The 25120-nt window shown below is 46.3% G+C and overlaps 1 protein-coding gene across 1 annotated transcript in view; it reads left to right on the top strand.

Annotated features, from left to right (window-relative positions):
• The window catches only part of PROK1 (prokineticin 1), a 232860-nt gene extending 208801 nt beyond the window's left edge, over nt 1-24059 (top strand). The window contains exon 3 of the mRNA XM_069238331.1: nt 18656-24059. Coding sequence (XP_069094432.1) covers nt 18656-18775 — 120 coding nt within the window. The 3' untranslated portion in view covers nt 18776-24059. The remainder of the gene's footprint in view (nt 1-18655) is intronic.
• The last annotated feature ends 1061 nt before the right edge of the window (nt 24060-25120 follow it).

The raw sequence follows: 25120 nt of genomic DNA, 5'->3' as shown, positions 1-25120 counted from the left end.
CAGGGAACACATACATATAGGCCACACACTTATGAGCACTGGGCCCTGGCTAGCAGGATCCCAGTGAAACAGTGAAAATACCCTGACATATACTCACAAACAGGCCAAAAGTGGGGGTAACAAAGCTAGAGAGAGGCTACTTTCTCACAGGGGGCAATGGACTATTGGTCACTTTGCCCATGACCAAAAACGCCTCTGGAGAGGAATGAATATGTCAAAGGAGTCTGGCTCTGTAGACTCCAACATGGTCCTCCACACACAAGACCCTACATGCACGTCAATTGCACTCCATAGCAGTATCTGTGGCACTGTTCTGAACTGAGAGTGACCAGCCTCTACTCATATCATGGTTAAGTGCAGTGCATCAACTATCTCCTGGGCTCTTTGATATCCAGCTTACAGTGGCTTGTTGTCTACAAGAGAACTTCAATGGATGTTCCAATCTTCGAATAGTGGGAGTTGTGAGGGAAGTGAAGGCCCCAAGTCAGGGAATGGGCAGAATCTTTTTTGAAACAGGCGATTCCTGAGTTGTCTGGGGATCTGACTATTACAAGGGTGCACAGAGCCCTCCTCTGACTCCCAGGGCCTTAATATCCAGTCACAATTTTGCTAAATTTCGCCAATTATTGCATAAAGTATCATAGTTTGTCAAAAGCTATAGGAAGGAAAACTCTTTCAACTCCAAAGGTGTTCCTCTTCAGAATTTTCTCGGATATATCAGCTGCTACTGTATGGAAATGAGACTTTGTTAACCTGATTGATAACTTAAAAGCCAACGGAGTGCAAGCAACTATAATGCAACAAGCTAAACTTAAGGTCCTAGCTAAGGGCCAATTGTTTTGTCCAGTGAAGTTAGTGAGGCACAGGAGCTCCTTCAGAGCTTGATGAACAAAGCTGGGTGACAGATAATGTTGTTAGGCTCTGTATTAGGGTGCTACGTGATCAGGGCACTGCATTTTTGATATGGAGGAGCAGGGTTGAGAAGTCCCCAGTCACAGGCCCGGGTAGTTTTATAAGCGCATGAGAGTGCAGTACAATGGCACTCAAGGAATTAAAAGGTGAATGGGGGAAACGTGGGGGATTCTTCCCTTGGGGGGCTTGTAGTGTGGGAGAGGGTAGGTAGGGATGGAGGGTTATGGCAGGATAAAAAAGGGAGAGTTTTCTGTCAATCCACAAAGGATGGGAATGTCTGATGGGTTTAGGTCTCAATATTTTGAAGCGACATAGGCACAATAGAAGGGAAAAACGATTTTGGCCCAGGTATTCAAAATGCTAAATAACATCAAACAAGGATAGTATAAGGATAACCACACTGAATGTGAACAGCCTTAATAATAAACAGAAGGCTCGAGCTATTGATATTTGGATCAGGGGTCATTGCCCTGATGTTGTGGTTCTACAAGAAATGCACTTTAAGAATAAGAATAATGATGTTATAAAATGTTTAGGCAATGGGCAGATAATAGTTTCAAATCTAGCTCAAATGCGTGCATAGGGTAGTGCACTTTTATTTGATAAGCATTGTCCCTTTTAGGTTACATTCTCCCAGGCCGACAGGAATGGCAGATGGTTAGTAGTAAGTGGCTTGCTCGCCAAAACTAGGCTTACTTTTGCTACGACATATGCGCCAGTGGTGAATAACCCAGCACCCAGTGACGGCCGGCAGCTTTGGGAGGGGGGCGCGCGGGGCACACACACACACACACAAACACACACACACACACACACACACACAGACTCATTCTTTCACACACAGACACGCACGCACGCTCATCCATTAAGAACACTCATTCCATTCAAACATGCACGCACGCACCAAACATTCATTTTACACGATCACACACATTCATTCTTTCACACACACACGCACGAGCACTCACATCCATTAACAACACTCATAACACTCAAACATGCACGCGCGCACCAAACATTCAATGTAAAACATAACACACATACATACACACACACACACACTTACCTTTAGCCTCCAGGTCCCAGGAGGGTTGGGACTGCTGCCTTCCCTCATTGGCTGACCATAGGTCAGCCAATGAGGGAAGGCAGCAGTCCCAGCCTCGTCACAGAGTGGGATGGGGTCAGTGAGACTGCTGACCCCACCCCACTCTGTGACGAAGTGTCACTGATTGACACTCGCCCTGGGCACTTCAGGGCTTAAACCTGAAGCGCCCAGGGAGAGTGTCAATGGATGACGCTTTCCTCGTCACCCAGGGGAGGGCCACGAGGCACCTTTGCTGGGCCGAGGAGGTCACGCCCATAGGGGTTGTGATCTCCTCAGCCCAGCAAAGTTCAGCTCAGGCAGCCAGGAGTCTGCGCAAATCACACATGGCTCACTCCTGGCTGCCTGACCTGAACATGAAGAGTGTCTGTCAGGCTGACCTTTGTTCAGCCTGACAGACACTCTTCATGGGGTGGGGGGGCGTGGCCCCTCCGCCCTAAAGGACGGGCCGCCACTGCCAGCACCCTTGAAGGAATAGTGGCAGACTGTGCTAGGTTTAGTTATTTTGGGGGGTCATTTGAAGTTTGTTCCAAATCCTGAGTGGGATTCTTCGTCAGGCACATGTAGGCAAAAAAAAGCCACGCACGGCTAATTGTTGGTGAGAGAAGTATCCAGATGTATCCAGATGCTCGCAAATGCTCTTATTATTGAGCTAAATATAACTCTGCGTCTGGACAGGATTATTTTCTTTCCTCACGAAATCTGCAACTAAAAAGCTATGGGCATATCCGAAATGGGTTTTCAGATCATGCTTTAGTAAGATGGAAGTTATTAAAGTAGAAAGGGCAGGTGGTGGTCTTTTAGCAGTGTCAACCTGGAAAAGGAGGAGAGGTGTAAGGATATCTCCTCTGCAATTACTAACTATATCGAGATTATTACTAATTCTGCATGGGTGGGGAGAATGTTTGGGAGGCCTTAAAAGCCACTTAGGGAGTCTAATCACTAATAAAGAAATTGTGCAGCACAGAGAGCTAGCCGCGCAGAGGACAGAACTCGAGGCTGCTTTTCGTGCTTACATTTTTCGCGAAGTAAATGCTCTTATTAATAGAGAGGCTCTGAGACAGGCCAGGAGCCGTATGCGAGAGTATTATTATACACAGGTACACACTGATCATACAACGTACCTTCAACAGGTCTATGAGGAAAGTGAATGTGTGGGCAGATTTCTCGCTCGGCAGGTACGAGAGCACTCATTGCATAATACAATGAAATCTCTCTGGGATAGTGAAAAGCATAGCTCAATTACTGAACTTCCTGAGATACAAACCGCTTTTCTTAAACACCATACCCAGGTTTATAAAAAGCAGCAGCAGGTTGATAAGGCGCATCTTTCTCTGTAAACTCCCAGTTCCTAAATTGCAATCAGAGCAGGCTCACACAATGATCACTAAATTCACTCGGGAAGAAGTTGAAAACGCCGTGAAGTCATTGGCCAATGGGAAATCATCCAGAGAAGACGGCCTTCCGGCCGAATTTGTAAAGAAATTTGCTCCTGTATTAAACTTGGAAATTGTAAAGCTGGCCAATCAAATTTTGGAGGGGGAGAGGTCCCCCCTTTCTTTCGAACTGTGGTGGTTTTCAGTTTCTTAAAAAAAAGGCAAGGATAAGGAAAATATTAATTCTTATAGGCCCATAAATTTGTTAAAACATAAATTATCAAATTTCCGCCAAATTGCTGGCCAACTGCATGCCTAGGGTGAGGTGCTCTATAGTAAATCCTGATCAAGGCAGCTATGTGCTAGGTCAGCAATTATTCACCAACATAAACTTCCTAACTGAAGCCCTAGATTATTTCACACAAAATAAAATAAAAGCACATGTATGTTTTAGACGCCCAGAAGGCTTTTGGTTTGGTCTGCTGGGAAACCTTGTTCATTATTCTTGGGGTATTAGGCCTCCCACTAGGTTTATACACACGGCAATGCACTTATAGGAGGGCGCAAGGCACAAATAATTGTCTATTCCCAAATACTGGTGTATGCCGCGTAGACAGGAGTACACAACAGGGTTCCCCCGTTGCCTCTATTGTTTGCTTTGTTTATCCAGTGACTAGCAATAGCCATTTGCAATAACACAGGGGTGGCCGTGCGAATAAGGGGTATGCCTACCATTAAACTATATGCTTAAGATATAGCTCTGTTTTTAATACCAAAGTTAGAAATCCAGCAGAAGGTCTGTGGGATTTTTCTAACTTATTAGGAACTTGGAGGTTACTAAATTAATGAAGTTAAAACAGATTTTATTGTGTAATTGCGCGGTGGATACCTTACTTACTGCGTTCCACACAATAATTAATACTAAACCAAAACGCGATTTAGGGTTTTATGTTTCCGAAAATATCAATGATCTGTATGCACTAAACTATGGCCCCCTAACAACTAAAATCAAGAATCTGTTTAATAACTGGGTTAATCTGCCCTTGTCTATTTCAGGCTGCTTAGCCCTGATTTGTATGTCCGTTCTCCCCTTATGCAATTTCCTTTTTGCTGCTCTCCCCTGGGCATTACAGATTAAGGTTTTTAAGGAGCTTGAGGGGATGTTTTCGGCTTTCCTATGGGCTGATAAAGTTCCCAGGTTCTCTATGGATGCACTGTGTCGTCCAGTAAAAGAAGGGGGTCTCGGTCTCCCAGACTTAAGGGAATATTATTTCACAAATCTTGGACATATCACGAACAGATTTCTTGGTTTAGCGTGTGTAAATTTAAGTGACAATTATTTTTCTTGATTTGATCCTTCAAGAATATGAGATTTTTTTATTTTTTATTTTTTAGGCTTTCTAGATCTCCCACGAAAGTTAGGTATAGGACCATATAGCAGCTGCTAAAGAGTAAAACATAGATGTTCAAGCATTATTGCACACTGGTTATTAATGGTGCTACTGATGTGGCATATATATACAAAGGAGATACACCCCTTTGGCTAAAAACATCATTTCAGTATGGACGAGCAATGGCTATCGAATTATTAAAGATTTTCTACAAGCAGACTCTTGGACAGTTTGAGAGGAAGTGGAGGTTAGTGTTAGGTTTTTTAAAGATATTATGCACTGGCCATCCCAATTTTATAACCTCCAGCTTGGATCTGGTAAAATAACTGGTGAAAATGATAACCGTAGGTCTATCAGTTGTTGGGCAGCCCTTTTTAGACAACAGAAGGCAAATAATCTATTTGTTAAGGCCTGCAATAAATGGCATGCCAAAGAGGGCCTTACGATAACATCTGTAGTCTGGAATAAAATAAATGAGTTTAATTTGTACTTGCTGAAGGAGGTGAATCTTAGACGAATTCAATTTTTACCAAGATCTATCCCCAAATTCCCAATAGATATTTTAGTTCTCAAATAGAAGGGGTAGGGGACTGGTCCCATATAGGAGGTGCGCTAAAAAAAAGGCGGCTTTTGGGCACACATTGCAAAGTACTGTTCTGACGCATTGGGGTTGCAGAATCTTTTTGATGTACAAGTAACCAGGCATGGATATTAAGTTGAAATCAATGCCAGTTTTCTGCAAGAAAAACGTATTTTTAGTATCGCTCTGATTACCAGGTCATTAATTCTTCAAACCAGGCGCTCTGAAATAGTTCTGACAATCCAGCAGTGACTGTCCAAAATAGGGGAAATTATAGCACTTGAAAGGAAATATGCTCTACGTTCGGGATCTTATGGTAAAATTTTTAAGCTATAAGAACGGATCCTATGAGGAAATAAAAGGACACATACAGGGGGATTATTCTTATGATGCATGAATTAGAGTGGATCGCGTTATATGGAGCAGTAATTTGATGAATATGATGTAAGGGCAGTTTTCTTTCCAATTGTAAGTGGTCTGTATGTGTAATGGTGATGAATAGTCTGATTTGTGTTATTGCGTTTATGATGAAAACTCTCAATAAAAATGTTTAAATAAAAAAAAAATAGTGTTGTTAACAATATTGTTCACAAAAATATGTTAAAAATATCATTTACCACAATATTGTGCTCTTATGCTTATAATTGCTTATAAATGCTTATATTATTCACCACAATATTGTGCTCCTATGCTTATAACTGTAAGTGCAAAACGTTTGGAAAAAAATATTAACACTAATTTCATATATAACTATACAAACATATACATTTTTAAATATAAGGTTTAAAGTAGTAAATATGAAATACTTTAATATGTGAATTTAATAAAAGGTATATTGAAAAAATTCCACTAATATTTGATACTATATATAAATATATACTGATATAAACACACAAACACATACATGTATGCTGTAATTAGCAGTGCATAGCCATGTCGTGCGGCTAACCCCTGCATGCAGCCAACCTCACGCTGTGCTTGGTCTCTGGCCATGCTCAGTGGAAGGTTGCCCACAGGGACTGGACTGCAGCCCCCAAAATAGTTCTCAAGAGAAAGGGTCCCCATCCCAATCTGGCCACCAAAAGAAAGACTTCTCTGACAAGAATCATAACAAATCCAAGCCAAGGTGCTATGAGTGTCATGGCTATGGGTGCAACAAATGTGATCCCAAGTGCTCCAAGAGGGCACAGCCTCCCGCTGGAGGTGAACCCCAAGGGTTGGTGATTGTAGTGTGTGGGGAAGAGATGGCCCCTGTTAGTAGGGATAAGTCAGTGAGTTTACCCTAGTGTCCCTCGGTGAGGAAGAGATGGTGCTCAAAACTCACATGCTTTCCAATACTGCAACAGTGTAGGCAGTTGGTCACCATCAGTGTGCAGATGGTGGAAGCTCTGAGGGACACAGGAGTCAGTATAGCTATGGTAAGGTGTCACCTGGTGTCCTCAGAGCAAAAAATTCCCAATACATTCCACCAGGTTGTTGTAGCAGACAACCAGGCGAGTCACTCTCCTGTGGCTCTAGTTCCCTTTGAGTGGATGGGGGGTCCCAGGTCTTCTGAAAGTTGCTGTGAGCCCTGCCATGCCTGTAGACCGTCTACTATGATATAATCTGGAGCACGCTACCTAGAAAGAAGTGGAACACAGGTCACACCTGGGAATGTTGGGACTGACTGAGTGGGTCTTTGATGCCCAGAAAGAGAGTCAAGAGGGTCTGGAGCCTGGGAAAATGGCACATGCAGCTGCCAAGAGAGGGAAGGGCAGGGGGCATGGGAAACCAGCCACGTTTGTCTCTCAGAGGAGGTTGAAGGGTGCCGAAGGAGGCAGCCCCAGGATACACTGAGGAGGACATTGCCTCCCTTGGTTAACTGCCTGAGCTTGCTGGATGGCAAGCAGAAGAGGGACCCACCAGGGAGGACTTCTGTAAGGCACAGAAAGAGTTCCCAACCATGGATGGCAAGAGGTGGCAAGCTAAATCCCAGGCACCTCTGCAGATCACTTTATCTCTTAGTAGAATTGCCTCCTGTACTGTGAACCCAAGGCACATCTGCATGGGCAACAAAAGCCCTGGGTGTTCCCCAATGCTGAAGGTCTTTTCTACTAAAGTTGACCCATAAGATTCCCCTGGCAGGACTTCTGGGTGGACAAGACCTTTGCTAGGCTTGCTCCCCACTTTTATTGGCCCAGAATAAGAGTGTCCTTAGATGCATTCTGCAGGTCTTGATTGACCTGCCAGACCAGTAGGAAGACAGGGAAAGAGCTAAAAGCTCCACTGCAACCCTTCCCTGTCATTGGCACCCCCTTGAAAGGGAGTAAATCGACATTATTGGGTCGCTGGTCCCTAAGACAGCCGTTAGCATCAGGTTTATCCTCGTCTTGGTGGACCATGCTACAAGATATTCAGAGGTCATACCTCTGAGAACTGCAACTGAACCTGCACTAGCTAAGGCCCAAATGGGGATTTTTACCAGAGTAAGCTCCCCCAAATAAGAGGGGTCTGACAGAGGGAACCAACTTCAGTCTGAATATTTGCAGTTCAGGTGGAAGGATTGTGGGGTTACCTATAAGTTCTCCACACCCTAACACCCACAAACCAATGGGCTTGTTGAAAGGTTCAACAAACCCTGAAGTGCATGATCATGGGTCTGCCTACGCCCATTAGGTGGAACTGGGATGTCCTCTTACCATGCCTTCTTTTTGCTTAGAGGGAAGTACTCAAAAGGATGTTGGATTCAGCCCCGTTGAGCTTCTGTATGGTCACCCTGTGAGGGGACCTCTCAGTCTGGTTAAGGAAGGTTGGGAGCAATCTCCCAAGATGCCTCCCCAGGATGTGGTTAGCTACATGCTAACCCTCTGGAACCAGATGGTCAAGTTCTGGAGGAAGACTTCTGAGAACTTAGAGGCAAGCCAGGAGATTATGAAGCAGTGGTATGACCAGAAGGTTACCCCTATGAAATTGCAGCCTGGGCAAAAAGTGTGAGTGATGGAGCAAGTGGAGCCCACGGCCCTCCAAGACTGCTGCAATGGGTTGTGTAAGAGAAGAAGGGGGACACCATCTACTTGGTCAACCACAAGACCCCCTGCACCCCTTAAGGGTCCTCTACATCTAACATCTCAAACCACACTATGAGAGGTCTCAGGTAACCATGCTGTTTGTGTCAAATGATGAGTAACAGTAGGAGATTGAACCTCTCCCTGACCTCCTGTCATCAAAAGAGCAAGATGCACCAGTGGAGGACTAGAATCTCTCCCCTACCCTGACCCTAGAACAGCGGGGGGACTGTCGCAGTTGTTGAAACAATTTGCCTCTATACTTTCTTCACTCCTGGGCTTACACATCTGTGTACCCATGAAATTGATACGGGAGACAGGCTCCTATTCCAAAACAACATTTACAGGCTGTCAAACAAAATGAGGTCCAGCATCAAAGAGGAAGTCTCTAAGATGTTGGAATTGGAAGTGATTCAGCCCTCCAATAGCCCCTGATCCAGCCCTGTAATGCTGGTACCAAAAGCTTCCCCACAAGGTGCTGCCTTAGAACTCCAGTTCTGTGTGGACTATAGGGGGCTCAACTCAGTCACTAAGATTGATGCTCACCCCATAACGAGAGTTGATTAGCTCATTGATAGATTAGGGACCATCCAAGTTCCTGAGCACTTTTTATCTGACCTTAGACTACTAGCAGATTGTCCTAGCTGAAGGGGCTAATGAGAGGTCAGCCTTCTCCACTCATATGGGCCACTTTCAGTTTAACATGATGCCCTTTGGGTTAAACAATGCTCCTGCCACCTTTCAAAGGCTGCCAAACAGGGTAGTGTTTGGTATGGAGACCTTCAGTGCTGCCTATTTAGATGATACAGCTGTCTTCAGTAGCAGCTGGAAGGACCACTTCTTGCACCTCAAGGAAGTGTTGCTGGCTATGTAGAATTCAGGCCCGACAATCAAGGCCACTATCTGCCAGATAGGGCAGGGATCGGTGGTGTACTTGGGACACCTGGTGGGCAGGGATAAAGTGCAGCCCCTCCAGGTAAAAATAAAGATCATTCTGGCCTGGAAGCCTCAACAACTCAAAATGAGGTGAGGGCCTTTCTGGGCATCACAGAGAATTATAGGAGGGGTATAAAACTATTGTTGCCACTTTGACTGTGTTAATTTCCAAGAAGCAGCCAAAAAAGGTGATCCTGAATGGAGGCTTGCCTGAAAGCCTTCGACTCCCTAAAACAGTCCCTGTGCTCAAGGCCCTTGACATTTCCAAAGAGTTCATACTACAAACACATGCTTCAGAGAACATAAAAGGCAGCACTTTCACAGTTTAATGATGAGTACCTAGACCAACCTGTAGCCTTCATCTCTAGGAGGGTACTTCCTAGGGGAAAGAGGTGAAGTCTAATGAGAGAGAGGACTTTGCTGTGGTCTAAAGAAGCGTAGACCATATCTTTTTGGGACTTACTTCTAGAATCAGGCAGACTCAGGTAGCTAGTGCAAATGAGGGATGAGGATCCAAAATTGTTGAGGTGGTCCATCTTCCTACAGGTACTGGAATTTACATAGACCTGAGTCAGACCACGCCAGTGCTTATGGTCTATCCTGGTTCTTCTACCTTAGTGATGAGAACTCCCAGGAGATTAGGTAGTTCTCCCCACTTTCACCTGGGTGGACACATGTAAGACCTGTCAGCCTTAGGGTGGTCTTTCTCCAAACTTTTTACTTGCTTGCCTCCATACTGTCTGGAGTTTTGCTACTTGGTGGTAAACTGATTGTGCTCACTCCCCTAAACATGGTTTGATTGGTATACACCTCATTGGCATATTTAATTTACAAGTAAGTCCCTTGTAGAGTGTCATAGCATATACCCAGGGGCTGTAAATGTAATGTTACTAGTGGACCTGCAGCATGTATTATGCCTCCCACCTAAGTAGCACTTTAAAACATGTCCCAGGGCTGCCATTGCAGAGATGGCATTTAAAACCCTTTGCCGAGACCTAAACTTGCCCTTTTATTACATATATCACCCCTAAGGTAGGCCACAGGTAGCCCATAGGGCAGTGTGCTTTGTGAGTTATTTTGTAGTGTTGCTCTGTCTAATGATTGGGCTATTGGCCATGAATTGATGGTATGTGTTGTTCTGAAGAAGGTGGTATAACGTCACTGTCAAAACCACCGAAACATATGCCAAAAGGCTTTTACCTTGAGTTTACTGGATGAGAAGCTAGCACTGGATAAATAGACTCATCACTAGAGAATTTAGGGTCAGATTTACAATGCACTAGCGCCAATGGAGCGTCACTTTTAGTGATGCTCCGGTGGCTCTATTCACTGCACCATATTTGCAAGGAGGCATTAAGCCACTTTTTGTGGCCTATGCCTCCTTGATAATATGGGCCCCTCCGGGGGCATGGCTAAGCTGGCCAGCATGGTGGCCGCATTCTAGCAGAGCTCTCCAGCCCGCCAGCCATCCAACAAGAGCCTACCTGACCGTGCAGCCCCCTGGGGGCCCTGTGGGCCGCAGACGTAGCACAAGAGACTGGCGGGCGTAAAAGAGCCTGCCAAAGTGGAGGGGAAGGCAGGCAGAACCTGCACGAAGCGCCTGTTGCAGGCCCGCCTGACCCCAAGATGGCAGGCACCGCATAGGGAGTGCCTGGGCCTCGGTGGCCCCCAAACAATAATCCGGGCAGGGAGCTGTGATGTCTTGGTCCCTCCCCTGCACTGAGATGGCAGGGCAGATGGCAGCGGCTGGAAGCAGAGGCTAAACCCAGCCGCTGCAGAAACACAGCAGTGATGTGGTGCTGTGCCTGCCTAGCTTTGTGATGGCAGGCACTGCATGAAGCATTCTGGGCCCGGCAGATTCCGGGCCTTAGGGGCATGGAGAAGGGCCTGGGGCAGGCTTGGGAAGTGACAAGGAATACACCTACGGTGAGGAGGGCTGGGTTAGGCCATAGTGGCAGCTGTACCTGGAGGTGAGGTGGGGGGGTGTCTGGTGGGGATGCGCAGGAGGTGGTGGCCCCCCTGTGACCATGAAGGAGAAGACATTGGGGGAGCCCAGCAATTCGGCCCGCTACGGCTCTTGAGGCCTGGTTTTCCACCTGGATGCCTGCAGAGAAATCGTCCTCCACCTTCATTATAGAACCGGTGCACCAGTTGCTGGCACTGCATCCACCAGTAGGTGTGCCGCCCTGACCAATAATCCTGAGGATTCTGAACTTTAGCAATCACGATGCAATTCTACACAAAGCCAGGAGTCAGACAGTCCTCCAGTACCAGAACTCCAAAATCCTGTTTTTTCTGGACTACTCCAGGGTGGTGCAGCAAAAGCACATGTCCTTCGAGGCGGTCAAACAGAAACTACATGCATTGAACTTGCGCTAAATGCTGCTCTTTACCGCTCACTTAAAAGTTATTCTCCAATCCACTGTGTTTTTCTTCAACTCTCCAGAGCAGGCTTGGGAGTGGGCTGCTGAGAGACACATCCTGAGGCTTCTAGTGTGGGCGGGGAACAGGGGAAGGAACTGAAACCCAGGGTGGAACTCTCCTCCCGGCCAACATAGAGAGGAAACACTCCCACTACAGGAGGTCGTGAGCGGTGGCTGGGGTGGGGGAGCGGACTTGGGGCCTCACCGGTGCCCGAGCTGCTGGCAGACGTGGCATTGGATGCTGCCCTAATGGCCACCCCGGCCCTGTTTTCGTCAGCAGAGGATATGCCGACTCCCTCGGAGTGATCGGGCTGAAGGGGAAGAGGCCCAGACTCTGAGACTTAGCTCGGAATTCCAGGCAGCTGGTGGCTACCGGGCCGGGGATGGGCAGTAGCTTGAGTGACTAGAATGGTAATACTTTGTCTTCATACTTATAGTCTGGTTGCACATCTATGAACATGGCACTGCTAAATCTTGAGGACCCCCCAAAATGTCTTTGTTGTACTTTGCTAGGTTGCAAAGGTGTTGGTTAGGGGCGACAGATGCTTCAGGGGTAGAAGTATGGGATGGGGGTTTTGGGGGGGTTGTGGGGAATTGTATTGTGTTGTTGCCTTTGTACTAACTTCGTTTTTTCCAGATTAGACCAGTACACAGTGAGTCACGTGCAGACTGACCCTTTGCCCCATGTTGTCCACAGTAGCCCTGGTGCTTGGCAGCTCGGGCCCGCCAATGGACCAGAGTTGCATTCAATGCCATTACCTCCACATGTAGTATGTCCATGGTACTCTCCTGGAATCTGAATTGCCCGTTAGACCACATTAAGAGAGCCACAGCTCTACGTTACATTAGGAGATATCACCCGGAGGTAGTTCTCTTACATGAGACCCACTTGGTGGGAACCCAATGTTTGTTTCTCGGTCATTTTGGTTACGACCAGGTATACCACTCTGGTTTCTCCAGGGGCTCCATGGATCATGGGTGTGGCCCTCATGTTCCATAAGATGTTACCCATGCTGATGGACAAGATCCACACCGACCCCCAGGAGAGGTATGTAGGAATGGAGGGCCAACTGTCAGGGCAACAGGTCAACTTTGTTTCATGCTATCTCCCTCCGCTGATTCTTCTACCCACCCTGGCATGGCTGCGTGCTCTGCTTCTTTCCCTACTGCAGGGACCTACTATTCTGGGAGGGGACTTCATCACAGTCCTGGACCTGTTTCAAGACACTTCCACTGTCCCATGTTCGGGGCGTCGCACGGATTCTCTGTGCCTATCGAACTGGGCGGACTCCTTGGGCCTGTGCAACGCTTGGCGGGCTTGGCACCCGCCGGCAACAGCGTTCAACCTTCGGTCAGCGGCCCATCACACAGAGACGTGGATAGATTTAATATGGCTTCTTGCGGCGGATCCTGGCCTGTGGTATCTTGGACCACGCGCTGGTCCTCTAGAGTTGGGGTGCTGTGGCGCAGAATGTGCTACCCACTTGGTGCTTCAGCGCCTGGTATTTGAAAGACCCCGATTGTGTTGAATTCATTGTCCAGGAATTAGCACACTACTTTAGAGAGAACCAGGGTTCTGTAGCCTCAGTGGGGACCATCTTGGCTGCAAGTAAACCTACCTTGAAAGACATCATTAAGGGGTACGTCAGGCAGCGGGGGAGGCTCAGTGGGCATGGCGGATAACTGAACTGGAGGCTGATAAGGTGGAGCTGGAGCGTTGCGCCTGACAGCCCTGGGGCAGGGGAAGGGAGGTTTTGCAGTTAGAGCTTCGGCGGGCGGAGTTCCTACAGGTGTCCCTTGCAGAGGTTTGACAGCATTGGCAGGCCTTTATTGGCTGGCGATGTCTCGGCCCGAGTGGTGCCTCTTGTCAGGTATAAGACGGACACAGTGCAGGAGGACCTGCTGGCAATCGCCCACACCTTCGCCTCCTATTATGAGAACCTTTACACCTGAGTCCCCCAGCCCACGCCGAAGCAAGAAAACCCTATTCTGGGTGACATTCGGCTACCCTATCTTCTTTCCTCATCCTTGGCGGCAGAACTGGACCTACCTCTGTCAGAAGAGGAGGTGGGGAAGCCATCTCCACACTTCAATATGGGAAAACGGCAGGGCCTGACGGATACCTGGTCGAATGCTACAAGCAATTTCGAGTGCACCTGGTATCCCCCCAGTCAATGTTTATGAGGAGGCGCTTCGCTGCGGCTCCTTTGCTCCGGGTCAGGACGGCGCCACAATCATGGTCATACCTAAGGATGACCTGCCCCGGGATTAATGTTCGTTCTACCGGCCGATCTTGCTGATCAATGTGGACATCAAGCTATACACAAATGTCCTGGCAGCCCGGCTGGTGCCTTACCAGGTGCATCCAGACCAGTGTGGCTTAATGCCTGGAAGAAGTACGTGGCATTGTCTCAGACAGGTACAGGTGGCATTTTCGCAAGTGAATCAGTTGGGAGATGAGCTGGCACTCCTCCTGGTAGAATTTTGCAAGGCCTTCGACACCCTGGCTTGGAACTTCTTGGAGGGGGTCCTAGTGCGGATGGGCTTCGGCTCGAAATTCAGGTTCATGGTCCATCTATTGTATCACAGCCCTTCGGCGCAAGTGAGGAGGAATGGCATTCTTTCAGATCCCTTTCCGATCAGACACGGTACACAACCAGGGTGTCGCCTCCCCTCCTTACTGTTCGCCCTAGCCATCGAGCCACTGGCCTGTCTCCTCTGTGGGGACCCGCTGATCGACGGTTGGAGGTGGGGGACTAGCCATGAAGACAGGGTGTCTTTATACGCAGATGATGTCTTGGGTGTTCCTGCAGTGGCCCCAACACTCAGGCCCTCGTTGCCTTGAGCTCCTGAAGCAGAATGGTGAAACCTCTGGGTGCTGTTGGTGGAAGTCTGTGGTACTGCAGGGGAGTGAGCTGGTTCCCAGACATCCTCGTAGGGCGCGACACCTTCAAAAAATAGGGTGTACACCTCTCCCAGCTCCCAGATTTGGCATGGCTTTTGAATTTCCAGCCCTTATCTCGCACACTGAGGGGTGATTTGGCCCACTGTAGTCAGTTGCCTCTGAACCCACTGGGTCACAATGCCCTTTTTAAAATAAACTGCCTCCTCCGCTACTTGTACCTCCTGACAAACTTACCCTACTCGGTGCCCCGTGCCTGGTTCCGATCCCTCACCTCCAAGCTCACCTCCTTTATGTGGGGGGGAGGGTGCCACCGAGTGGCCTTTTGCTCTGCATGGAAATCTTCCTATGACGGTGGATTGGGCGTGCTGGACCTCTACGTCTACTACTTGGTGGCTCAGGTGATTCTGAGCAACAAGTGGTTTACTGGGGGATGGGACGACCCAGCCTACCGCTTGGAACCTTGTTACCTTGGCTTTGAGGGCCTACTGGGATTGTTGTATGGTGACCTGGTCCCCCAGGGGGCCCCAGACGTCACGTGGGTGGCGGTGTGGTGTGGCGGGCAGAAGTGCAGTTGATGGGTTGGGACTGACTCCTCACCAAGCTGACATCCCTGTGGCATGGAACATGGTTACAGGAGGTGTCCTGATTGCAGGGTTTTAGGCAATGGGACACCATTGGAATCACATTCCTAGGTGATGTCTGCACTGGTGAAACTTTGTTGTCATTTCAGCAGCTGATGGAGCAATAGGCCCTATCCAACTCCCAGTTTTTTTGCTTCCTGCAGCTGCGCCTTGCCTTGCAGACCCACCTGTCCTCCAGCCTCTCTCTCCCTGATTACAGCCCACTTGAGGCAAACTGTTCTCTGGGTGCTTGGGTAAAGGGGCCATTACCTAGATCTACTGATCCTTTCTTACTAACGTGCCTAATGGCCTCACCAGGCTGTGGGACAGGTGGGCGGCCTGGGTGGGGGAACTGGACAAGGACGATTGGTGGGAGGCCTACCTACCACCAAGGGAGCGGGCCATTTCTGCCAGGTTAAGAATGATTTCGCTAAACTACTTTTATATGACATATGTGTCCCCACGACGACTCTGACATATTCGCCCCCGGACCGCCCCTGCTTGTATGAGATGTGGTCATCTTGGGCCCATCTGTTGCACCTGGAATGGGAGTGTCTGGAGATGCGTCCATTTTGGGTGGGGGTAGAATGGGAGATCTCGGCGGTCCGTGGGTGTCCCATTGAATTGAATGTGAGGGTGGTGCTGCTGGGCCTTCTGGAAGAGCTAGGGGGGCTGAGAGCTGGCCGAATATTCATAGGGGTCACCTGCCTGGTGGCAAAGAGAGACATTGCACAGCTCTGGAGAAGCCCGACGGTGCCGTCACTCTCGTAGAGGCGATCTGGAGTGGACTTGTGCTCTCAACTAGAAAAGCCAATCTACGAAGCGCGGGGGTGTCCCCAAAAATATGAGAAAATCTGGCAGAAGTGGCGGGCTCACAGCTGGCTGCCTGTGTGAAATATGTTATCATGTTCTGTTGGGGAAATGGGGAGGGTCGTTGACTGCGGGAACATATTGCCCTGCCTTATTCAATAGGGCTATCATGAACTCACTGGCATGTCTTTTTTTTTTTTTTCTGTTGTGTTCTCACGCTTACAAAATAATAAAATTGGTTACAAAAAAAAGTATATATATGGGCCCCTCCGATGCACTTTTCTGCAGCAGAGGGGCATGCAGTGGGTGTTGCTGTGGGTGTTCCACTGCAACACCCATCGCTTTTGATGCTGCCCAGATTTATGAGAAATTGTAACTACTTGGCAGCGCCAAAAAGTAACGCCACTCAGGGACGGCATTAGCAAGGCACAACAAGGAGAAATACTTTTATTTTTCCTCGTTTTTGCTTATTCTATGTGTGCTGCATTTTGTAGAACACATGGAAAGAGGAAAAGGCCATGAATGATTGTTTATGTGCAGGAAGGTGTTTCTTCCTGCTCATAAATAATCATTCAAAAATTAAGATTTTGTACTTCTATGTGTGCTGCATTCTGCAGCTCGCATAGAAGTGCCAAATCGCCTTTGTAGATTGTTTATGTGCAGGAAGGGGCATCCTCCTGCACATTAACAATCTATCCCCTCAACACAGACACCCTTGCACCATGGTGCAAGGATGCCTACATTGGTGCTGGCAGTTAAATTTAGCATTGGCACAGGGGGAAACATCGGGGGTGAGACAGATTTTTGTAAATACGGTACATCCCTGCGTTTCAAAACTGGAGCAGCATGGTGCTGAAACTTTTATCACAGCGCTGCGCTGCACCACTTTTTTGTTAATATGGCCTTAGTGTTTTGGATGATTTTAAAAACAAATAGATTTACATCTATGTGTTGGAGTAGATCTGAGTGAGTGATGGAAGAGGGTGGAATTTATATTCACAATTTAGCATCTTTTAAGTGTTCTCTTTTTTTTTTGTTGAGTTTTGTGCTATGAACAATGTATCTATATGCTTGAAATAAATGCTAATAAATGCATCAATTTGGATGTCGTTTTTCGTTAAATGGGAAGCTCCCTTAAGAATAATCCATAATTACAGTATCAAATTGGGGTACCGTTCTTTTAAACCATATTTTTGGCCCACTTTTGTTTTTAATTAAAAAGCTCCTCAAAAGCAGACATTTTATTTGTCTAAAACCAAAAAAAGCAATGGAACTGAAATACCCAGAGTTTCTCCCTGCACGTGGAGTTCTTTGTATATGTTCATTGCCCAGCTCCGAAAGAGGAAAGTGAGTGATAGATGCATCTTCCTAAACATAGCGGGGCGAACACCATTGTTTCCAGGTGACTTAGGGCCTGATTTTGACCCTGGCGGACGGCGGAGGCCGTCCGCCAAGGTACCGCCGCTGAATGACCGCACCGCGGTCAAAAGACCGCGGCGGCCATTTAGACATTTCCTCTGGGCCGGCGGGCGCTTTCCAAAAGAGCGCCCGCCGGCCCAGAGGAAATGCCCCTGCAACGAGGACGCCGGCTCAGAATTGAGCCGGCGTAGTTGCAGGGGTGCGACGGGTGCAGTTTGCACCCGTCGCGTATTTCAGTGTCTGCTTAGCAGACACTGAAATACTTTGCGGGGCCCTCTTACGGGGGCCCCTGCTGTGCCCATGCCATTGGCATGGGCACGGCAGGGGCCCCCAGGGGCCCTGCGGCACCCCCTACCGCCATCCTGTTCCTGGCGGGCGAACCGCCAGGAACAGGATGGCGGTAGGGGGTGTCAGAATCCCCCATGGCGGCGCAGCAAGCTGCGCCACCATGGGGGATTCTAAGGGCAGCGGTAAACCGGCGGGAGACCGCCGGTTTGCCTCTTCTGACCGCGGCTGAACCGCCGCGGTCAGAATGCCCTGCAGGGCACCGCCGGCCTGTCGGCGGTGCTCCCGCCGACCCTGGCCCCGGCGGTCTTAGACCGCCGGGGTCAGAATGACCCCCTTAGTGTTTGGCGGCCCCTCAGTGTGAGGGTTTTCCAACAGTGAAGGCACCTAAAGTATCATCATTGTAAACCCTGTGGTATCCCCACCTCCAAACTGGGTGAAGGAAAGGCAAGTTTGTCAGTGGTGTTCAGTTGTACCCATTGTTGCAGTGTTGTCATGTTGTGGATCTAAGTTCAGTGCTGTTTATCTTATTACTTCAAAGGTAGTACCAGTGTTACACTGTTTATCTCAGTGATGCAGTATCGATCTCAGTGCTGCGGTGTTGATTTCAGTGTTGTGATGTTGTTGTCATTGTGACCCTGTTGATCTCAATACCGTATTGCTAACCTCAATGTTGCACTGTTGATATCAGTCAGTGCTATCCTGCTGATCTCGGTGCTGCATTATATTTACCTGTGGGTTCCATTAATGTTGGTACTCTGAAGCAGCCTGCATGAGCCATGCGGTATCTAGATAAATGCCATTCAGCAAACATATGAATAAATGTCTTTCTCTTTCTCTTTCTTTTGGAAGGTTCCTTTCTATGGTAAGCGTCTACATCACACCTGCCCGTGTTTGCCCAACCTGATGTGCTCCAAGTTTCCAGATGGCAGATACCGGTGCAGTGTCAACTTCAAAAACATGGACTTTTAATTCTCGCCACCAGAGTTGAGTGCAGAGACTCCGTCCACACCTTGAAGTATGGCCACCAAGTCGGCAACAACCCAACTCACGCCACCACATCATTTCAACTTAGAACACTTTTTCCTGGAACCACGGTGGTGTTTGGTTTATGTGTAAATCCATTGTACACCGTTCTTGCATGGATTATGTCCAGTTCACATGTCTGCACTTCTGCAAATGCTCCTCCGTCTCTTTGACCAATCCAGTCAAACATAAAATTCTGAGTGAGAAAAATGGACAAGGAGATGCACTGGTCTGTCAGTCGGTCTGTGCAACTGTAGTTCATTTCTGTGAAGAAATATTGAGATGAGTCTCCACAGATGATATTATCTTTGGAGAAACAATACAATGAAATGATGAAATAATGTCAAAGGATGACAGTACAATATGATCTCTGCATGTTCAGATAACAAACAGCCACATGGTGTATGCCATCTTTACTGTTGGGTATTGTCTGATCATGGAGTATACCCTCTGGAAAGTCATGGAAGTTCCTTGATACCTCTGCACAGCGGTTTATTGCCTGGTTACAGAGTAGATGCCCTCTGCACAGATTTGTACTGCTTGTTTACAGAGTACATCCTGGACAGACAGCCAGCACATCCAGTTATTGGGTGGCATAAAGTATACACTCTGCAAATTATAGTACTGAATGATAACTGAGCATTCGTGTTGTTGATCCAGGCAGTGTCTGCTACCAGCCCATCATGTCTTCCCGAGATATTCCTGCTTTAGTGATAAAGACAACCTTTAAAGCACATTTCAAATACAATACATTAACGCATAGTATCATCATATAACAAGATACCTTCCAAAGATAAAAGCCAAAAACAATTAAATGAATAAATGAATAAATCCTGACCAATAGGAAAGAAGACCCCCCCCCTTCACGTAACTAGCAGTGTAACGAGGGGAGACTGCTGAGCCGTACCTCTTCCTTGAAACCAGAGAACGACGGAAAAAGTGAATCACTGCAACTCAAGAGTGTAAAGAAAGTGTTTCGTTTTTACAAATAAACTACAGCTGCTTTATGTTGTTGAATGTTTGCAGCACGCAATCCTGGGACGAAAAAAATGCCTCCCATGCGAGATACACAATGTGCGAAACAACATAAAGTGCCTTGTGCTTTGCTTGGAGACATTTTCACGAGAGCAGTTGGGGATATTAAGAAACCAGATTCCCTGCACCAGGAGCGCCACTAAAAATGTCTCATGTTAAAACATAACCCAGTAAAATAAAATCTCTGCTCAGTATTTCGAATGGTGGACAAATAAAACACCAGCCCTACTGATGGTACATTTGTAATTAGAAGCTATCTGCAAGCTACAAAATTTCCCCGCATGACTCTCATCTCGTCATTTAAGAATTTATTTTCTTACCAAACCTTTGGTACCATTTTTTACGCTACCTGGGTTGGAGAAGACCTCAGGGATTCCCAGAATGCTAAAAACTGGTTTAACATACCTTAACCAGGGAATGGCTAGAGCATTTTCAAGGGAAAGGCAGTCTCGAATTACCTCCCTTGAAAAACTAGCTTCAGGTGCCCTTCAAATCCTTCTCCAGAGTAACAGAGGACTATGGGCCTGATTACGATATTGGCAGACAAGTCGGCCACAACAGTCACAGATTTTCTGTTCACGGAAATCTAAATCCCGTTATATTCTATGGGATTTAGGTTTTGGTGACAGGATACCTGTCACTGTTGTGATGAAGTAACTTGTCCGCAATTATCTAAATCAGGCCCTAAGTATACTTTTGTCTTCCAGAAAGTTCAAGCCTACATCAGAGAGACTAATAATAAAGGGGAATTACTGGGGCAGAGTCAGCAATCTATGCAGGAATATATTTTCGATCTTTTGATGTAGTTCTACATCCGTATACTCCTATATCCCAGCTACATAGCATGCTATTGAGGCACACTTACTATTGTAAATAGTAAGAACTTACCTTACTGGTTTATGACCTAGTCTTCTTGCAGAACTAAAAACAGATTCAATAGATCTCTGAAACTGATGGACTCTTAATCTGTATACAAATTCCCAGCTCAAATTAGAATCAAACGGAATCCCTAGATGTGAACAACTTTCCAACTTGGCTGTTTCTACATCTCCTATTTGACATTTCTTCCTTTTAGTATTTTTAGACCCCAATTTTATTGTAAAGGACTTACTGAGGTTTAATGTAAGACCTAAGCCATTCATAAAGTATTACCAGCTCCCAGAAGTATTTCAAGGCCATTTGCAGCTCTGGGGATTAGGACTGCTTTGTCTGCATATAACAATATGGACTCGACATGTTCCTTACCTGAGGCAAATCTTTCCCTATCAAACACAAGTAATTTTCTTGACCAATAATATATATTAAACAAAGCAAAGGGGTCATCTCACAACCTTGGTGTACTCCCAAGGTGGATCTACTTTCCATGGAGAGTTCCCCATTTACCCCATAACGGATTTTGTCCACAGTGTTCCAATGATCCTATGTAGCAAATGGATCAGGGCTTGATAAAACCCTGGTCCCTCCATGATGCGTAGCAGACAACGTAGTTAATCGTTGACATGTCTGCAGGTGGTGCTGTCCCATGTGGTGTTGGGTGCAGGCTCTGACGGTCATTCCTCGGCCATCTGGGTTAAAAAGATGCGAGTAATGGTGATTTATGGCCACTCACTGAAGGACAGTTGTCTCATTTCAAAGTGGCAACACTTTTTTCCCATTAGCCCAATTAAGAGAATCAGTACACGTATGAACGAGGCACTTCCCGAAACACACGTGGGAATTTGCAAGTGCTAGCTGAAGTGAGTTGGCTGATTCCTATGGAGACTTGTTTGCAGATGCTGATATGTAGAGCTTATCAACCATAAAGGGACCTAGGGGTGCATGCTTAGCAGTTTTGTTGTTTTTTTTTGTAATTATTTTTTTTCCTTCCGTAAAATATTCATAGGAGATTTTTCCTAATTTAACAGAGCCAGAGAAGATGCAGGTTTACCACAGGTGAAGACTTATATCTTCTGCTAGCCCTGAGTTGTGCCACCACGGCGTGAAACGCCCAACAACCCCCAAGCCTCCCACAACCGCAATGCTTTGTAGAGTATGGTGGCAGTTTGTTCAAAGACCAACTTTATTTCTAAAGCTAATGAACAGAGTTTTCCGGCTGCAGTGTTCATTCTGTTATGTCGTCTTTAATGGCTCGCAGATGGAGGAAGAGTGCTTAATCTCATGCTGAATACTCATAAAGCTGTTGTTTCATCTGAGTGTTTTTGATTAAAGTGACAGGCGTGTTTGCCTTTGGGCAGGGATTTTCTGTCCTTCCGTATATGCCAGGACTCTAAAAGTAAGAGAAGCATTTAGTTGTTTTTTCAACTTGGTGTCTCTGTGTGACGTATTTCATTGCAGTCGGGCTCAGCCATCAAAGGTGGTTTGTTTTGCAATATTTCTTTTACAGGAATACCGCATTTCGCATTTCGTAGGCCTCTAGGATTCTTTTTGAGGCTATAATATGTGATTTCAACGTTGAGATGATGTTCTCCTTATACCTGATAAACGTATGCATACGTGCTTTTCTATCAACCTTTTTTCCTTTTGGTCCGGATTGCAGTATTACAGGAATTTATTACTTCCTGATTCTCCTCTCCTAAATCTTCCTCAGGTTGATTCAATCCAAGGGAAGCAATAAACGGACTATGACTGCTGATACAACTAGCAACCACATAAAAATCCTGCAGCAAAGGAATTAGATAAACATAGAGGATTATAAACCTAACATTACTTGAGTGGATATTTCCCATAAATGTAGTAGGAAGGGGTGTATTTGAGATCCTGTAATCTCGCACAAAGGCCAAATTTCTAGATATTACAATCCTAGCAACTGACTCCTCATAAGGAAAGTGTTTAAAATGTGTCATTTCCTGCCTGCAAGTCCCTTTGACCACAGGACGATATGTTTCTAGGATTACACAAACGAAGATTAAAATCTCCAACCCATACGATTAAAACCTCCTTTTGTGCCTACCTTGTACATCAGCAATTTCAGCATCAAGATCATCTATGAACTTAGTAGAATTTACATAAAAAAATTCAAATTAAAATAAATCATCATTAGATAAAATTATTCATGCAACACAAATAATAAAATTTGGTAGTAACAGTGGAATTATTTTCCCAAAAGTTAGACAATTTGACTGAAATTAATGTGTCAAGGCCCCTTTTGCCCTACTTTAGGGTGAGAGAATTTCTAGGCAACTGATGCAATAATAACCATTAAACAAGGACCCACGTTTCTTGAACGCAGATTATATCATAGTCATTTAATAATGGAACACAATCTGGGTTAGAAATTTTTGACCGGATACCTGTGATATTCCATGAAAGAATCTCGACATAACCGCTTTGCACAGAATTACTAGCATGAGGACTGGCTCAGTTTGTTCATGGAGAGCAGTGAAAATTGCCCTCATTAGAAGGTCCTTGGGCACACAAAGCTTGCCATGATTTCAGAGCACTGATATGATAAACTCAGCCCTGGGCATCCAGGGAGGATAAGGTCTCAAAGCTATTCCTTAGAGCAACATTATAAAGTGGCTTGGAGGGAGCTTGTTGTATCACCTGGTGCAGGAGGAGATTCAATTAATGACATAGTTGGTCTACAGAACCAGCCTAAAGGCAAGGCTTTGATTGCACTTTGGACAAAGAGCATCTGGTGTACACGTTGTAGGGGGCTCTTACAACATGTAGGTTTTTAAAGTTGATCATCACACAGTCCCCTAAAGATTCATTTCAGGGCATACCTATCCAATGGGTTCTTCTAACAGAGAGGTCATGAAACCACACCTAATTACGTTTAAGCCAATAAACTGTCTTATTTTTTAGTGCTGAGTGATCCTCCCTCCTAAATGGTGGTAAAACTGTGATGTCGTTGTGACAATCGTACAAGGTGTTCATTCTGGGGGTAATTGAGGATAATCGCCTTGCTAAATGCATTTTTGTTTTAGCAAGATGCAGATAATTGAACTGAAGTGGAACTGGTTCCTTTCATAGTTGGTGCATTGTTCATTTGAGTAAGAGATTTGGGGCTTTTTGTCATAGGTTGTATTAAAAGCAGTTGAGATACATGAGGGAGGGACGGACTAAAAGAAGATGCTTGTACATTAACCGCATATTATGGGGTCCTCTAAAGTCTTGTATTTTATCATTAATTGCTGCAAGCTTCTTAAACTAAGGTTTGGAAGTCAATAAACATACCCTTGAACTGATCAAAGCGCTTGGGGCAGTGATTGAGTGTTCTCCTTTACAGCTCTAATATGTCCTTATAGACTGGTTTCCCTGAATTGCTGTTTAATTTCTTCAAAGAGCATCTATCATCTCTCTTCCTTTTAACTTGGACTTGGTTCACTGACCCCTCTTCCAATGTAATTACAGCATGGGCCTCTGTCTTCCTTCTTTGAATAAGACGAGAAAGTATATTGCTGTATTCATAATTGAAATATGAACTCATGCGTCTTAAAACAGCATGCAGAGAATGACATATGCCATTCTGGCGTAGATACACCTAAAGCTGGGTACCACTATCCTAAATCGTCTTGGGCAAGCGGTATTTCATGAGTCCTTGCAATACTTAACCAGCTACCAACTAGCTCGTGCAGGGGACTGGAGTACGGTGATGGCTACTCTGGAGGGAGCAACCCTCCCTTTGGGCGACTTGAAGAGGGCACAGGCCTCATGGCCTCCCTCCCATACCCCGCAGTCTCCCCTCCTCTGAATCAAAATGCATCACCTCTTCCCTTAAGATTTCTACTGCTCTTCCTCCTCTCCAACCTTGCCTCATCCACACTGCCCTTTCTCTCCCAGCTTCAGCTGGACGCTACCTCGCGCAGGGGGCACCGGCCATGGAATCGACTTTTCAGTGGCCGATGATTTGCCAAGAAAAAGACCAGTTGAAGACTAAAGACTTTTTGCTTTGTTGGGTAACAATCAGGATTTGGCTAATCCTAGAAGTTTCCTGCCAAATGGAGTTATGAGTAGTGCTGTAACCACACTCCAGATGTTTATGCCCACGGAAAATTCACCAGATTAAGCCACTGAAATGTAAAATACACAGAAATGAGGAAACAATTGTAGCAGGTGAGGAGCATAGAGTCACAGGTTTATTTTTCATTCCTATTGGACAAATGTGGACGCTCTGTCTCGGAATTACCACTCCCAGTAGTATGGTAAAGCCAAGTTCGAAAATGTCGAATCTGTGTTTTTTTAATCAACATGAAGGCCTAACTAGATCATGCTCGTGTTTAAATATCTGAATCATGAACTGGCAATGGTAAG

The sequence above is a fragment of the Pleurodeles waltl genome, chromosome 6 (genome assembly GCF_031143425.1).
Source record: "Pleurodeles waltl isolate 20211129_DDA chromosome 6, aPleWal1.hap1.20221129, whole genome shotgun sequence".
Taxonomy (NCBI): Eukaryota; Metazoa; Chordata; class Amphibia; order Caudata; family Salamandridae; genus Pleurodeles; species Pleurodeles waltl.
Note: the sequence above shows the minus strand (reverse complement) of the source record. Positions and strands in the feature narration are given on the sequence as shown.